This window comes from Ailuropoda melanoleuca, chromosome 7 (assembly GCF_002007445.2).
Source record: "Ailuropoda melanoleuca isolate Jingjing chromosome 7, ASM200744v2, whole genome shotgun sequence".
NCBI classification, from domain to species: domain Eukaryota; kingdom Metazoa; phylum Chordata; class Mammalia; order Carnivora; family Ursidae; genus Ailuropoda; species Ailuropoda melanoleuca.
The window spans coordinates 55,006,301-55,020,540 of record NC_048224.1 but is presented as its reverse complement, the minus strand read 5'-3'; the positions used below and the strand labels follow the sequence as shown (position 1 = coordinate 55,020,540).

At 57.7% G+C, this 14,240-nt stretch overlaps 1 protein-coding gene across 1 annotated transcript in view; it reads right to left on the bottom strand.

Annotated features, from left to right (window-relative positions):
• The window catches only part of HMCN2 (hemicentin 2), a 139,923-nt gene that overhangs the window by 40,506 nt on the left and 85,177 nt on the right, over nucleotides 1-14,240 (bottom strand). Inside the window, exons 40-55 of the mRNA XM_034663740.1 lie at nucleotides 13,986-14,082; nucleotides 13,682-13,801; nucleotides 11,744-11,905; nucleotides 10,685-10,966; nucleotides 9,443-9,610; nucleotides 8,181-8,294; nucleotides 7,606-7,692; nucleotides 6,463-6,654; nucleotides 5,569-5,742; nucleotides 5,327-5,440; nucleotides 4,634-4,776; nucleotides 4,079-4,127; nucleotides 3,236-3,454; nucleotides 1,582-1,695; nucleotides 1,072-1,259; nucleotides 460-556 (exon numbers count right to left, since the gene is read on the bottom strand). Of these exons, the coding sequence (XP_034519631.1) occupies nucleotides 460-556; nucleotides 1,072-1,259; nucleotides 1,582-1,695; nucleotides 3,236-3,454; nucleotides 4,079-4,127; nucleotides 4,634-4,776; nucleotides 5,327-5,440; nucleotides 5,569-5,742; nucleotides 6,463-6,654; nucleotides 7,606-7,692; nucleotides 8,181-8,294; nucleotides 9,443-9,610; nucleotides 10,685-10,966; nucleotides 11,744-11,905; nucleotides 13,682-13,801; nucleotides 13,986-14,082 (2,320 nt within the window). The remainder of the gene's footprint in view (nucleotides 1-459; nucleotides 557-1,071; nucleotides 1,260-1,581; nucleotides 1,696-3,235; nucleotides 3,455-4,078; nucleotides 4,128-4,633; nucleotides 4,777-5,326; nucleotides 5,441-5,568; nucleotides 5,743-6,462; nucleotides 6,655-7,605; nucleotides 7,693-8,180; nucleotides 8,295-9,442; nucleotides 9,611-10,684; nucleotides 10,967-11,743; nucleotides 11,906-13,681; nucleotides 13,802-13,985; nucleotides 14,083-14,240) is intronic.

The following is a 14,240-nucleotide window of genomic DNA, read 5'->3' as shown; positions in this document are numbered from 1 at the left end:
GAGGGAGAGTCACTTCCCCAAAGCCACTCAGCTGGTCAGTGGCAGGGCTGAAATATCAATCTGGGCCTGAGTCCTAGACCTGGAGTGCTCCGCCCCATCACACCTCTGCCCCTGAGGCCACAGCTGCCCCACATCTGGAGGCCGAGCTCATGGCCAACGAGGGGGAAAGCCTCTACCAGGTGACCTCTCTGAGCTGTACATGGGGGCTGGCCTCCTAGCTCCACTGGAAGGTCGGTCTGGGGAACGTGTCGGCCCCACGCCAGCTGGGTTCCACGCACTTTGCGCACAAGCCCAGAGCCCAGGACGCTGGAGGCAACAAGGTGGAGCCCCCCTGCCCCGGGTGGGAAGAGGGGCCGTATCTCCCCGCAAGGTTAACCCACGGAGCAGGCCACAGCCAGCCCAGAGCACCAGCCCTCCTCAGCTGGGAACCCCCAGGGGCCGCTGCTCAGCCCAGCTCACCTTGTACCCTGAGGGTGAAGAGCTTCTCTGAGGAGCCTGCGGGGTTCTCGGCCACACACATGTAGCTGGCGGCATCGGCCACCTCCGCCGTGGAGACCTGCGGGCACAGGGAAAAGGTGCCTGGGAGACCCCACAGGCCTGCCGGCTCTGGGCTCCCCGAGGAAGTGCTGTGAGGGCTCCCGCCCCCAGATGGCCGGCCACCTCTGTCTGCACGGAGCAGCGCTCAGGGGGCTCGGCGGATAGACACCCCCCACCCCACATCCCCAAAGGGCTCTTTGTGACATTCAGGGCGCATGTGAGGCGGATGCTGGATGATCCCTGCAGCAAACTATGTGGTGACAACAGTCTCCCCCCGGGGCCCCAAGCAGGGCTGCCGGTGCCACGTTGGGCTCTAGGTGGGCGTGCATATGTGTCCTTTTCGGGTACTAAGTGCAGCCCTGTGCTGTCAGCAAGCTGCTCGCGTAAGATTACTTGGTGGGCTGAATTAAGTTCCGGGTGCTCCAACATGCTTTCCAGCAAAAAGCCTCATTTGGCACAGATAACGGCAGCTCCTTGGTTCCCGGACAAGCAGGACCGAGTCACAGCAGTTGCTGAGCTGGGGGATGCCCTGACCTGCAAGACTTGCCCGTCCTCCAGGACCTGCAGCCGTGGGCTCGGGGAGAGAGGCAGCCCGTTCTGGAGCCATGCGATGGTGGGCACGGGGTTGCCCAGGGCCGGGCAGTGCAGGCTGACGGTGCTGCTGGCGTTGACGGTTACCTCCTCCACCAGCTCCTCCGTGTGGCCCAGGATCACAGGTGGGGCTGGGGGGGCAGGGAGAGCAGGGTGAGGAGCAGGCGGCCTGCCTGGGAAAGGTCCCCGGGGTGGGGGGTGGACATGGAGGGGAGAGGGGCCCTGATGCAGCTAAGGAATCTGGGGCACCGGGAGGGCTGTGATTTGCTCAAGGTGATACAGCTAGAAAGCAGGCCACTTGCAATTTGAGCCCAGTCCGAGCTCGCGTGCCCTATGTGACCAACCTCCCAGTACAGCAGGACTGAACGTGCACTGCGCCTTGACCCTCTTCAGCAGGGAGGCCCCCCTGGGGCCTGCTAACCGAAACCCTCTGGCCCCGAGCTGGCCACTCACTCAGCACAAGCAGCTGGTAGTGCAGCCAGTCCTCGCCCACCTCGTTGAAGGCCTTGCATGAGTACCTCCCAGCGTCCTCCTCACGCACCAGGGGGATCTGCAGGACCCGACCTCCTGCGGGGACACAGGACAGAGGCGTGAACGAGGGCAAGGAGGCAGGGGACCCCGAAGACATCACTGCCCCATGTCCTCTGTGAAATGGAGAGAAGCAGCCTGCCCTGCTTGCTGCAGGCCAGGCCCTGGGCTGAGCAGTTTCATGGCCTCTGAACTGGTGCTACTCCTTCCATTCCACAGACGGAAGAACTGAGGCTTCCGAAGAGTGCCCAGCAGCAAGGAGCCAGCTCCTCCATGGAGGCAGAGAGCTGGCCAATGTCCAGGGATAGGTTTTTGGGAGGCAATGAGTTGGCTCCTGGGCTGTGGTGATTGGGGTTGGGGGATGGGGTCCTGGGAGGTGTCACCTGGGAACCCCTGTGATCAAGAGACAGCCAGGGCCAGACCCTGGCATCTCTGCGGGGCTAGAGGCAGTCTCCAGCGGAGCCGGGTTAGGGTCACCATGTGTTCAGGATTCTGGGTTGGGGGGATCGCTGGCCCAGGGTTAGGACCAGGGGCTCATTACCTGCAGAGCCAGGGACAGTAGTGGGCTGGGAGAAACAGCAGCTACGTTTGGGGATCACTTAATATGTGAAATTAATCTATGGTCAGGTTCAGAATTAAGGTCCATTTGTGACCACAACTACTATGTGCCCATGATTAAGGGTCAGTGGCCGGGGTCAGAGGACAATGGTGGGGCTGGAGGTTAATGGCTAGGACCGGGGGGAGGGGGGTGGTCAGCTGATGTCTGAGATTAACCTCTGGTCAGGATCGGAGGTAGGAATCAGCACGTGAGTCAGGATCGGAGGTAGGAATCAGCACGTGACTGAGCTCACTGTGTACCCAGGATCTGGACCATTGTCCGGGTCCAAGGGCAGTGGCCAGGTTGAGGGGTCAATCAGGGGTTTCTGACAAGGATAAACAGCCTTCAGTAAGCATTGCCTCTTCTCCATCCCCAAGAGGCTGTTGTCTTTTGCAAGCACCAAAGTACAAACCTTGGAATGACCCTATTTGTCTAGAGGCCCGTGCAAACCACCTCATCTCCACCCCCGACCAGCCCCACCATTGCTCCAGGACACAGGACAAACCCTAAGCTGAAAGGTCACCGAGTCCCCGCTGATGAGATGGTACAGCGCTCTATGCCTGCCCCTCCGCCCCCCGCCTCACGCCCTCAGTGTGGTCCTCATGAGATCTCACTAAAGGAACTGGATCCCCCTGCCGAGAAAGACACCAGCTTTGGCCGGTTATCCCAGGACATTACAGATCTTGAGGCCCAGAGGTGGGCATGGCCCAGGTGAGAGCCTCAGGTCTAAAAACCAGGGGGGCAAAGAGGGCCCCCATTCTTGCCTTCAAATAGGCAAGGAGCGTCTAGCCCTGGTTTACAAAAGGCAGCCAAGGTCCAGAGTGGTCGTGTGGCCTGCCTGTGGTCACACAGCCACACAGCAAGCAGCACACGGGAGAGCTCCAAGGATTCATAAGGGCAGTTAAGGAGCCCAGCTCTGAGGTGGGTGAACCCCGACCCGTGCCTGCAAATGCCCCGAGCTCTCTGTGCACTCTAAACTACCTTGCAGAACAGACACCCCGTCTGCGGCCGAGAGGGGCTGGTCGTCCCTGTACCAGGTGAGCTCCGGGGGTGGGATGGCATTGGTGTCACAGTACAGGTAGGCAGGGTTGTTCTCCACAATCTCCCGGTATTCCGTCACCCCACCCCGGGCCTCTTCTTCCCGGGACAGGACCTCGAAGGCTGCACTGGCATCGCCCACCTTCTGGAACATGGGGGGCACTGGGGTGGGGGACAAAGCTGTTAGAACACACAGCCGAGGGACGGGGAAGCGTCTCTGCTCAAAGAGATTCCCGTGCTAGCCTCTCTAAGGTGTGGGAATGCCACGGTTAGAGCAGATCTCGTCGGTTAAGGAGGTTTTTAAATTCACTCAGTCTTTCCACCGGCGTTTATTGAGCAACTACTATGCTCGGCACTAGGATAAGCTTCCTGCCCTCTGTGGCTCATGTCCAGTGGCCTCAAAAGACTCCCCATGACATGCTGACACCTCTCAGGAGAGGAAGCCAGATCCTAAGTTTTAGCCAGAGTTTATTGGGGCATAGAGGCACAAAATCATTGGCTTTCAGAAGTGGTGGGGGCCCTCAAGGCGCCCTGATCGGATGAGCCACACTTGACGAAGGTAAAACCAAGGCCGGTCGGGAGGGCAATGAAGGCCCCAAGTCACAAAGTCAGTTAATGGAAGAGCCCAGGCCAGGGCTAAGGGCCTGGAGGTAAGACACGCCAGCCAGCAAAGAGAAAGGGAAGAAGCCAGCAGGAACAGAGTCTTCCTGCCAGACTGTTCCAGAAGCATGGACGCTTCCCACCCCCAGCTGTCCCACCTCCCCAGCCCCACTGGCCCCCACACACCCTGGATGAGCACACTGAAGTCCTGGTCATCCTCGCCGGCCACGTTGNATATATATTATATATATATTTGTAATTTATTTATTCGAGAGAGAGAGAGCACGTGCAAGCGAGTGTGGAGGGAGGGACAGAGGGAGACGGAGAGAGAGAATATCAAGCAGACTCCACGCTCAGCACGGAGCCTGATGTGGGGCTCGATCTCACCACCCTGAGATCGTGACCTGAGCCGAAACCAAGAGTCAGACGCTCAACGGACTGTGCTACTAAGGCACCCCACACCTACTTACGTTTCAATAAAATTTTAAGAATACCACACGAAGTAATGGTAGTGCTCAGACAATTTTATAACACCAAACCCATATGGCTGAAAAACCGGGAGTTAAATGGGTAAATATAGAGTTTAATGTCGATGAAGCCTGTTCCCCACAAACAGCTGGATTTCTTCTTAAAATATAAAGTGAGGCAGGGCCCAGGCCGGCTATGGGACCAGGTGCTCTGACGGGCTTCTCTGGAAGGTTCCAAGCAGAAGCAGGGGGTCCCCGGGCTTTCCTCACTCACCCGTCCGTCCTTGTACCAGCTGATGGTGGGTGGGGGCACGGCCCAGCTCTCACACTCCAGGGTCAAGGTACTGTTGACCTTGGTCTTCACTTCCTTCACATTGGCCTCCCCCAAGGCGTCATCTTTGGAGATGGAAGGGGGGACTGAAAACCACAAGGGCGTCTGAGAAGCAGGCCTAGGAAAGGAGTGCTGAGACCCAGGGCTCACCCTGCACCCAGGGCAGTCCCAGAAAGGGGGGTCTGCTTCCCGAGCGCCGAGAAACAGGGAGCCTGAAGACCGACCCGCTCCTGCGGCTGTTCACTTAGGGGAGAGATTACTGGTTGTCAGTGCTTTATAGGACAGGGCAGGTCTGGGGCAGGGAAATTCCTGGGGTGACCTCTGTGGGCCATTCTGGGGGTGCGGGGTCTCAAGTCATGGGGCCTCTGGCCATACCGCAGTGCAGGAGGCAGAAGGAAACCAGGACTGGTGTGGATCTGGGCATCCACGTGACCCAAGTCCTAACTCACTTGTTCCCCCTTCTCCTGGGGCCCTGGCCCTAAGTGACTGCATCAGCCCTCACTGCCCCGGACCATCAGCGGAGACAAGGCATAGGTAGGTGCCTAGGGTGTCTGCGGGGCCCAGGTACCGGGGGCCCACAGGCTCCCACGCAGCCTCCTGCCTCCCTGCTGGTGCCCTGGAGGGTCCCTGACTCACTGAGCACTTCCACGTGGTAGTTCTTCATGGCCTCCCCGAGTTCATTGGTGACCACACAGGTATACTGGCCCGCATCTTCCTTCTGGGCATTCAGGATCTGCAGCCCATGGGTGCCTGCTTGCAGGGGCAGGGGCCGGGGTCACCCGGAGGTCACATGACCTCAGGCTCACCAGTCCCTTCCTCTAACCCAGCCCAAGAACGTGTCACCTGTCCCCTCGCTCTCCCCCTACACAGGGCATCACCTGGGAGGAGCTGGATGTTGTTTGAGGCCTCAAACGGGGCACCATCCTTCATCCAGGTGATGGTGGGGGAGGGGAAGGCCAGTGCCTCGCAGATCAGAGAAATGGGGTTGCTGATGGTCACCGTCACCTCTTCGTCCGCACTGTCCTCGGTCACTCCCAAGATGGTGGGGACCACTGTGGGGAGGCAGGGGGGTGTGACTGTTAACAGAGATCCCTAACCCTGGGCCTGAGGACCCAGAAAAGTCTCAGACCCTGGTGCTTAGCTTTGGACCCTAGGCTTTCCACCACTAAGCCATGCCACAGAGGAGGCTGGACTAGTTCTGCCTCAATTTCCCCAGTAGTTTCTTAACATCCAGATGATCTACTGATTTACCAGAGCCTTGTCAGTTCTGCTTGTGTTCCAGAGGTTTCCCTGATACACGAATAGCTCCGCTTTCATTGGTCCTAAGAGTTCCTCTTTCAGGCCCCACGGGGGACTGTCCCCTTTACTGCCAGCATTTTTAGAAACAGATTTTCTTAAGCCAGGCTGTGTCCCTCTCATATACTAGAGCCCTGTTTCTCCTGACAAGACAGTTCGTGCTGATCGGGAGATGGACACCCGGGGGCCCTGTTACCTCTCTACGCCACAGGCTTCATTGGTGACACAGGGACAAGCACATCTCCCACCTCCTACGCTTGTTGTGAAGATCCAACCAATCAGGCCTGTCCAAATGCCTAGCCCATAACTGTTCGGCCAACAGAGCTATAATTTTGTTGTTGCTGTTGAACCCAGAGAAATGGGGGGAAAAATAGGAAAGGGCTTTGTGGGACACAAGGGCTGTCTGTAAGGAGCTGGTCACCTTGGTTCTCCCTCCTCTTGGTGCCCAGGGCAGCTGGGAGAGGCCCAGCACTTACCCAGGACACTAAGCTGGAAGTGTCTGGTCTTCTCGCCCACAGCATTGGCTGCAATGCAGGAGTAGTGGCCAGAGCTAGACAGGTTGGCCTGGAGCACCTGCAGGAGGGCTCCGTCTGGAGAAATGTGGTGGGCGTCTCCACCAGCCAGGGGCCGGCCATCTTTGAACCACGTGACCTTGGGCTGTGGGTGGCCTGTAAGGATGGGGAAGCAGGTGAGACAATTCAGCAGGCTCTGACTGGGTTGGCCAAGAGGTCAGAGGTGGCTCCAGGATAGGGCAGAGGACATGGATTCTCCATCTCAGTCCCAGAGGCCCAGACAGCAGAGCAAGACACAGAAGCAGCCACCAAGCCTGGTCTGGGTCCTTTCCTATGTGGTTGATTGCCTTTTCCTTATGGAGGAGTGGGCTGAGATGACTTGGTGTAGACAGGCAAGACAGAAAGGTAAGTCATTCCTTTCACCAACCACCCACCCACTTCTCTCTCCATCCATCCATCTATCCACTCACCTACTCACACACCTATCCATCCATCCATCCACCCACCTACCCACCCACCTCCCCATCCATCCATCCATCCATCCATCCATCCATCCATCCACCCACCCACCCACCTCCACATCCATCCTTCCATCTATCCATCCTTCCTTCCATCCATCCGTCCATCCATCCAGCCAGCCAGACAGCCCAGTCCACAAGCATTAATGGGAGCCTACTCTGCTAGACACTGGGAAAACCATGGTGACTAAGCAGTCCTTGGGTCCTCAAGGACCTCAGAGCCTGACTGGGGTACACAGATGTCCCAAGGTTACTACGGTCCAGTGTGCTTAGTGCTGGGACAAGAAAGCCCTGGGGCCTATGGGAGCCCAGTGGAGGTAGCCCATGGGCCCAAGGGGTCAGCCAAGGACTCCTTGTAGAAAGGCCTGGAAGCAAAGGTCTGTAGTTGTGTGAGGAGTGGGGAGGAGTGTTTGGGGCCAGAGGCATAGCGGGTGCAAAGATGAGCAGGGATATGGTGCCAAGTTTATGATATACAGAGACCCTCCATGAGGAGGAGTGGGGCTGGGGGCAGGCTGGGACTCTGGTACCCCCTTCTCTCTGAAGCTCTCTTCTCATGCTTCTCTCAGCCCACCGTGTATGTGGCCCTTACCTGTGGCGTTGCATGTCAGGTGAGCTGTCTGCCCCTCGGGGACCTTGACTGACTCCTCCCGGTCCTCGTTCTCAATCCTGGGAGGAACTGGGAGAAGCAGGGAGACAGATGCTTACTGACAAGGGTTGGCTGAACGACCATGAAGCAGGAAGGCAAGAGCCCAGAACCAAGAGCCTAACGCAACTGCCTTCAGTTCCCTGTGCCTCAGTTTCCCATCCTCTTGTGCCTGCTTCCATGGGGCAGTGAGTTCAATAAACATTTGGTGCTGGCTGAGGGGGAAGTACCAGTGCCTCTGGGGGAAGGCCCTGACCAGAGGAAGGCAGTTAGGTGGAGTTGAAAATATTTGCCCCCTTCCACTTTGGGTTAGTCCTTGCTGTTTCCAGAAAGTTCCATGACAGCCTCCGAACAGAGGTTGCTGATCAGGCAAAGAAAACAAGGCTTGGCCTCTCCCTCCTTCCTGTGCTGAGCCCCCTGCTACAGCACGAGCCCGACGTCCTGGGCACGGGTCCCCAGAAGCTCCTAGGTGGGAGAGGAGGAATTTGTGGGGTGTGCAGGAGAATGGGGCTGTGACATACCCAGGACTTCGACGTTAAAGTTCCTCCGAACCTCTCCAGCTTCGTTGCTTGCCAGGCACGAGTAGAAACCTCTGTCTTGCTCTTGTGCCCGGGTCATCCTCAGCATCCAGCCACCTGGGGAGGAGGCGGAGGGGCTCCAAGCACAGCTATGAGCAGCCTCCGTCCCAAGCGGAGCCCAGGCTGCTCACCGGGTACAAGAGCGCACCAGGTGCTGTCATTAGATGTGTGTGTATCTGCCTCCCCCAGTGCTCCTTTCCTCAGATGGGGAAACTGAGGCCCAGGAGAGTAAACGGAGGGAGCCCGCGGACATTAGATAGGCACATGGGTAAACTTGAGGACCCTCTTCTAGTAAGAAGGATATGTCCCCTGGCTACCCCTGGTTCTGGGGACTGGCTGGGGCTAAAAGGACAGCAATGGGCTCTGCAGTCCTGGCCCAGGCCAGACGCACCCATTCTATTCTAGCAGACCTAGAAAAAAGGCCGCCTTCTCCCAAGAACCTCTCAGAGGCAAGCCAGCTGCTCTCAGGGGAATGCAACCAAGGGTCACCTAAGACCTGCCCAGGGAAGGCAGATACACAGGACATATCATTACTGCTGTTCCTGAGCCCAGGGCAGACATCACTATGGACTGCCATGCTCCTTTCTGCCCAGAGGCAGTCTCTGAATTCACATCACAAGGTATCTGGACGCCCCTACCACGTGCTCAGAAGTGGTGCACAGGGGAAAATTTATTTGCCATCGCAGCTTTGGCTGAATCACTGAAACTGAGCTTCAGTGGTCTTGAAGTTCCTGTAAGATTTGAATGGGACACTGTCTCTTGGGCCTCAGTTTCCCCATTTGTATACCAATAAGAACCATCATAAGCCAACTTTGTGGGCAGGATGAATATTCAGAGAAGGGGCTTAACTCAGCATTTCAAAAGTTTGTTATTGTTCTGGGGGATTTTATAGATATGCCATGAGAATTTTTTTTTTTCCTGCTGCAGGACTTATCAGAACCTAAACTATGCAAATAGTCACTGTCAGTCTTCAGGAGGGGAACAGAGCAGGAAGTCTTTTCCAAACTTATTTAAATCCAATTGTTTTTCCTGGAGCACCTCACCTAGCCAGTGTTTTAGGTTGTACTCTTGGGGGACCAACAGCTCAATGGTTATCCCAACCAGGCCTGGCAGCAAAGGGTCAGAGGTCAGGAACATGTGATAAACAGAGGTAGAGGCAGAGGGCCAGACCTGAGAACCAGATAGCCCCTTGGCTGGCACCTTACCTGCCAAGAGGTAGGTGTCCTCCCCGGGGCTGATGGGCTCCTCCCCTCGGAACCAGCGGACCGCTGGGGGTGGGACACCTGTGGCTTCACAGAGCAGCGTCAAGGGGCTGTGCAAGGCAGCAGAGACGTTGGTCAGCGGATCCAAGTCTCCGATGAGCTGTGGGGGCACTAGACACAGAGGAGAAACCGCATTCAGGCTGCACACGTATGCTCCTTCCCTGCGCCCCCCAACAGCTGTCCCCCTACAAGGTCCCCCACCCCCAATCAGGAGAGCCCGAGGAGAGAAGTGACAAGATCAAAGGGGCTCCCACTGAAGGGAGTGACTGGTGGCCACAGGCTGGGCTTTGGCTTCAGGCAAACACCTTGGGCCTCAGTTTCCCCACCCCCTCAGAAGGAGGCCAAGGAGGATTCAACAAGAGCTTAGCATAGTGCCTAGTGCTGAGCAACGGGACTGGAACTAGAGCCAGGGGGAACACAGGTACGCCCCCTGAATCCACACAGCAGGGTAAGTGGCACCTCTCACTTTCTAAAGGATCCATTCCAGAAGGAAGCCACGCTCTATCAGACAGGGGCTAAGTGGGCGAGGCCAGGGATCCCTGGGGGGTGGAGGGGGGTAGAGGGGTGGGGGAAGGCATGATGAGAAAGGCCTCCCTAAACCCAGCCCTGCCCATCTTATCTCTTACCACTTCCTGCTCCTACCCTGAGGCTTACGGTAGGAGCTCAATAAAAGATTGGAATCAGAAGGCTGTTGCAGCCACCCTGAAAGTGCCAAATCACCTCTCCAGGCCTCCGTAGAGTCTGTTCCCTCTGCCCTGCACACCGTTCCCCTCACCCCGGCACCTGGTTAACTCCTACTCAGCTTTTACATTTCAGCTAAAAGGTCGCCTCCTACAGGAGGCCGCCCTGACTTCCCATGACAGTTTGGAGGCTCTTTCTTGTCTCTCACAGGCCCCGGATCCCCCCATCACACATGAGTCCTGCAGAATAGAGACTGCTTATTTCCCCAGGGCTAGGAACGGAGTAGGGGAACAGCAAGTAAGGGAAAGAAGGAGGGAGGAAATGAGAGCTATTTGGAGCCAGCCCTGATTTTGAAAGAAATATTCAAGGCTTCCCCCCAACAGGGGCCCCATTAGTGGCCTGACTCTTGGAAGAACAAGGGGCTGTGCCTGCAGGTTGGACTGGCCCTGCTCTCTCCAATCAGCCCCACTCTCCGTCCTCCTCCAGCACACTGCCAGTGCTTACCCAGCACGGAGAGCGCAAACCTCCTCTCAGCCCTTCCGGCCACGTTCTCGGCCACGCAGCTGTAGTGTCCGCTGTGGGCAGCCTGAGCCCGCTCCACGTGCAGCCTCTGACCCTGGTTCTGCAGCCGTAAGCCAGGCTCGGGCCTCAGCGGCTGGCCGTCCCGCTCCCACGTCACCCTGGGCGGGGGCTTCCCTGTGACATTGCACTGCAGAGTGGCCTCCCCATCCTGGACCACGGAGACCTGTGTATGGGGCTCCCGGGGGCCAGCGATCTGAGGGGGAACTGAGGATGTGGAGAAAGCATGTCAGCGCAGGCCGCCGGGGCTGCTGGGCACCAGGCCCTCACCATGAACCAGGCCCGCCCGCGCACAGGCCTATGCTCCCCCGGCCACTCGCTGGCTGTGTGACCTTGCCAGGTGACCTCACCTCTCGGGACACCCATTTTCCATTTCTATAATCGGGTCACAACAGTACCCCCGGCCCCTCTCCTGCCCCTGGGAATCAGGGGCAGGCCCGCTGTTTGGAGGACAAGGTCACACAGCATGGCCCTGACAATCTGTGAAGGGGTCTCCTTCCTCAGAAACCAGGGACTTCCTGGAGCTTAAACAGTCGTTTGGGGACCGTTTGGGGCAGGCCATTGTTGCGTAGGTGGGGTGCTGAGCAGCGCTCTTCCTGGGTGTGTTTTCTAGAATGATTTTTACAAGGCAGCAAACCTACTTTCATCCCTGCAGGACAAGCAGATGCGGGAGCTTTGCATACTTCTTATATTGCTTTGTTTCCAACTGTTTCAAGATATATTTGATTTCTCTGGGCCAATGGGGGCTGCTTGGGACCCCGTTGCCCCTCTCTCGTGCTGGTCACGAGCTGGAGCGAGCTGACTCGGAGGGGCGGTTCATCAAACGCCAGCCGTCTAAGAAGGCACGTGAAATTGTTCTCATTGCCACAGTTCCTGCCATTGCTGGGATTCTGGAGGGTACGGTTCGCCCTACCAGCATGCTTGGTTCCCCCCCCCCCCTTCTGGGCCCTTCTACCTGGTTCAGGTCATCCCAGCCCGGCTCACCATGCACCTCCAGCAGCTGGTCCTGGCTGCTATTTCCCGCCACGTTGCTGCACTCACAGGTGTATGTGCCGTCCTGGGCCAGCTGGGCCTGTCCCAGGTACAGCAGCCGCCCCACAGCTGACACCCGCTCCAGGCTGTTCCCCTCCCCTGGCAAGGGCTCACCTGGATGCAGCGAGAAAGAAGCCTCTGGTCCTTCCACCCAGAATGTTTGTCCTCCCCTCCTCCCATCCTGGCCAACTCCTGCTCACACCTTCTGGTGTCTGCTTCCACAGCACCTCGACCAAGAAGTCTTCCCTGGATGCCAGAGCTGGTCCTGGCTCCCCCTCTGAGCTCCCAGCACCCCCAGTCTTCTCCTCACCACACATCTGCCTGCAGATCAGTGTCCCGTCTGAATCCCAGCCCAGCCTGGCCCTTCAGGAAGGCAGACCCTGCCTCACATCCTCCCTGGGATCCTTAGGAGCTCCTTGGGGCCTGACACATAGTTGGGCTCAACGAAGGCTACTGAACGATCCATCCGTCTAGCTGCAGTGACCTGGGGAGGGAGAGCAAGCAGCTCCCCCTTACCTTTTCTCTGCCCATGTTCTCTTCCCTGCTGGCCTGCCTTGCTGCTCCCAGACGGATCCCTAGCCCAGACCGCTCCTCCAGCTCTGGACACCTCCCCCTGACTGCCCGCCTGACATCTCATCGGGTGCCTAACAGAGGTCTCCGAATTAACAAGCCCCAAACTCCAGGGCTGTTCCCAGACCTGCCCCCCCCAAGTTCTCCCTCTCGGTGATGCTGGTACCCCTCTCTTAACTCTCAGACCAAAACCTTGAGTTACCCTGACTCCTCCTTCTTTCTTTCTACCCAGCCCGGCAGGAAATCTGCCAGCACTACCTTCAAAACGCATCCAGACTGGACTCCTCTTGCCACCTCATGGCTACCCGCCTGGTCCAGGCGGTCAGGGCCACCCTTGCTCTCAATGGTCTGTTCGCATGGCTGGCAGGGTGAATTTGCTAGAGTATAAATTGGATTGTGTCCCTCCTCTGTCCAGAGCCTTTACAGTAGCCCCATCCCTCTCAAGGTAAAAGTCGAGATCATTACAGTGGCCTGCATCCAGCTCCCGTCGCTCTGGTGACCATCTCCTGCTACCTCTCCCTTGCTGACTCTGCTCCAGCGCATTTCCTCTTTGCCAGCTCTTCAAACACACTTGGCTTATTCCTGCCCCAGGGCCTTTGCACCTGCTCATACCTCTGCCTGAAATGTTTTTCCTTGCAATATTCTCATGTTCATCCCTCCTTCACCTTCTTAAATTCTGCTTGGCGAAACAGCCCTGGCCTCCCAGCCTGAAACTACAAACATCTTCTTCCTCTTCTGGCTTTATTTTTCTCCATAGATCATACCTTCCGTCAAAGTTATCCACTAACTCTCTGTTTATCATCTGACTACCCAAATCCACCACCGTATTTCCAACGGGCCTGGCACGGAGAGCGTTTCAGTACATACTGGTTAAATGAATGAATTCCAGAGACTTATCGAGCACCTCTTTTGTACCAGGTGCTGATCCGCAATTCAGCGGTGGCCAAGACAGTGCCCCACGGGGCTCAGACTCATGGGAGAGCAGACACTGAAGGACTGAGATGACTACATGACAGGCTGACACACAGGGGCCGTGTCCAGGAGGCCCTGCCCTGCCCTGGAGTGGGGGTCAGGGAGGGCTTTCTGGAAGAGAGGTCTAAGGACCAATCCAGCTCTTGCTGGGTGGGAAAAGTCTAGGGCCTCCGGCAGACTCGGGGACCGAGTAGAGAGGGGCTGAAGGCAGCGTCACTTCCACAACGAGCACGCCCACCCCGAAGACTGTAAGCCCACTTGTCTCCAGCCCAGCTAGGCTCTGGGCTGGGGGCGCCCAGTGAGGGCAGGGGCACCGAGGGTGGGGCTGGGCTAGGGAAGCAATCATACCATCCTTCCTCCAGAAGATCTTGGGGAAGGGGATGCCTCGGCATTCACAGGATAGCCTCGCAGGTTGCCCCTCGGTCACAGTCAGGGTGCGGGGTTCCCTTGAGGGGAACACAGGAGGCACTGAGGAAGAACAGAAGAACAGAGAGAGATATGGGATGAGTGGTGGGCTGCGAAGGGAGAGGGATGGGCAACAGAGAAAGCCTGCCTCCTGGAACCACCGAGGCAGCATTCCCCCGGGCGGCAGGAGAGCCAGCCGCAGCAGGGGCAGGGGGAGGGACCCCAGACCAGCCCCCAAGATTCTCACCCCAGACATTTAGGTTGTAGTGCTTCTCCGAGCGGCCCGCCTGGTTCAGCGCCTCACAGGTATAGCGGCCTGCATCCCCCACTTCCGCTCTGCTCACCTGGCCAAGAGCAAGAATGACCCATCAGCAGGGGCAGCACAGAGATGGGGTTACCCCTGGACAGAGTGACCTTGGGCAGGACACTTTACCTCACTGCATCTCCCCCCCACCTGGAACCCGGGGGCAATGACAGCACCTCTCCCACCTACTACACCATG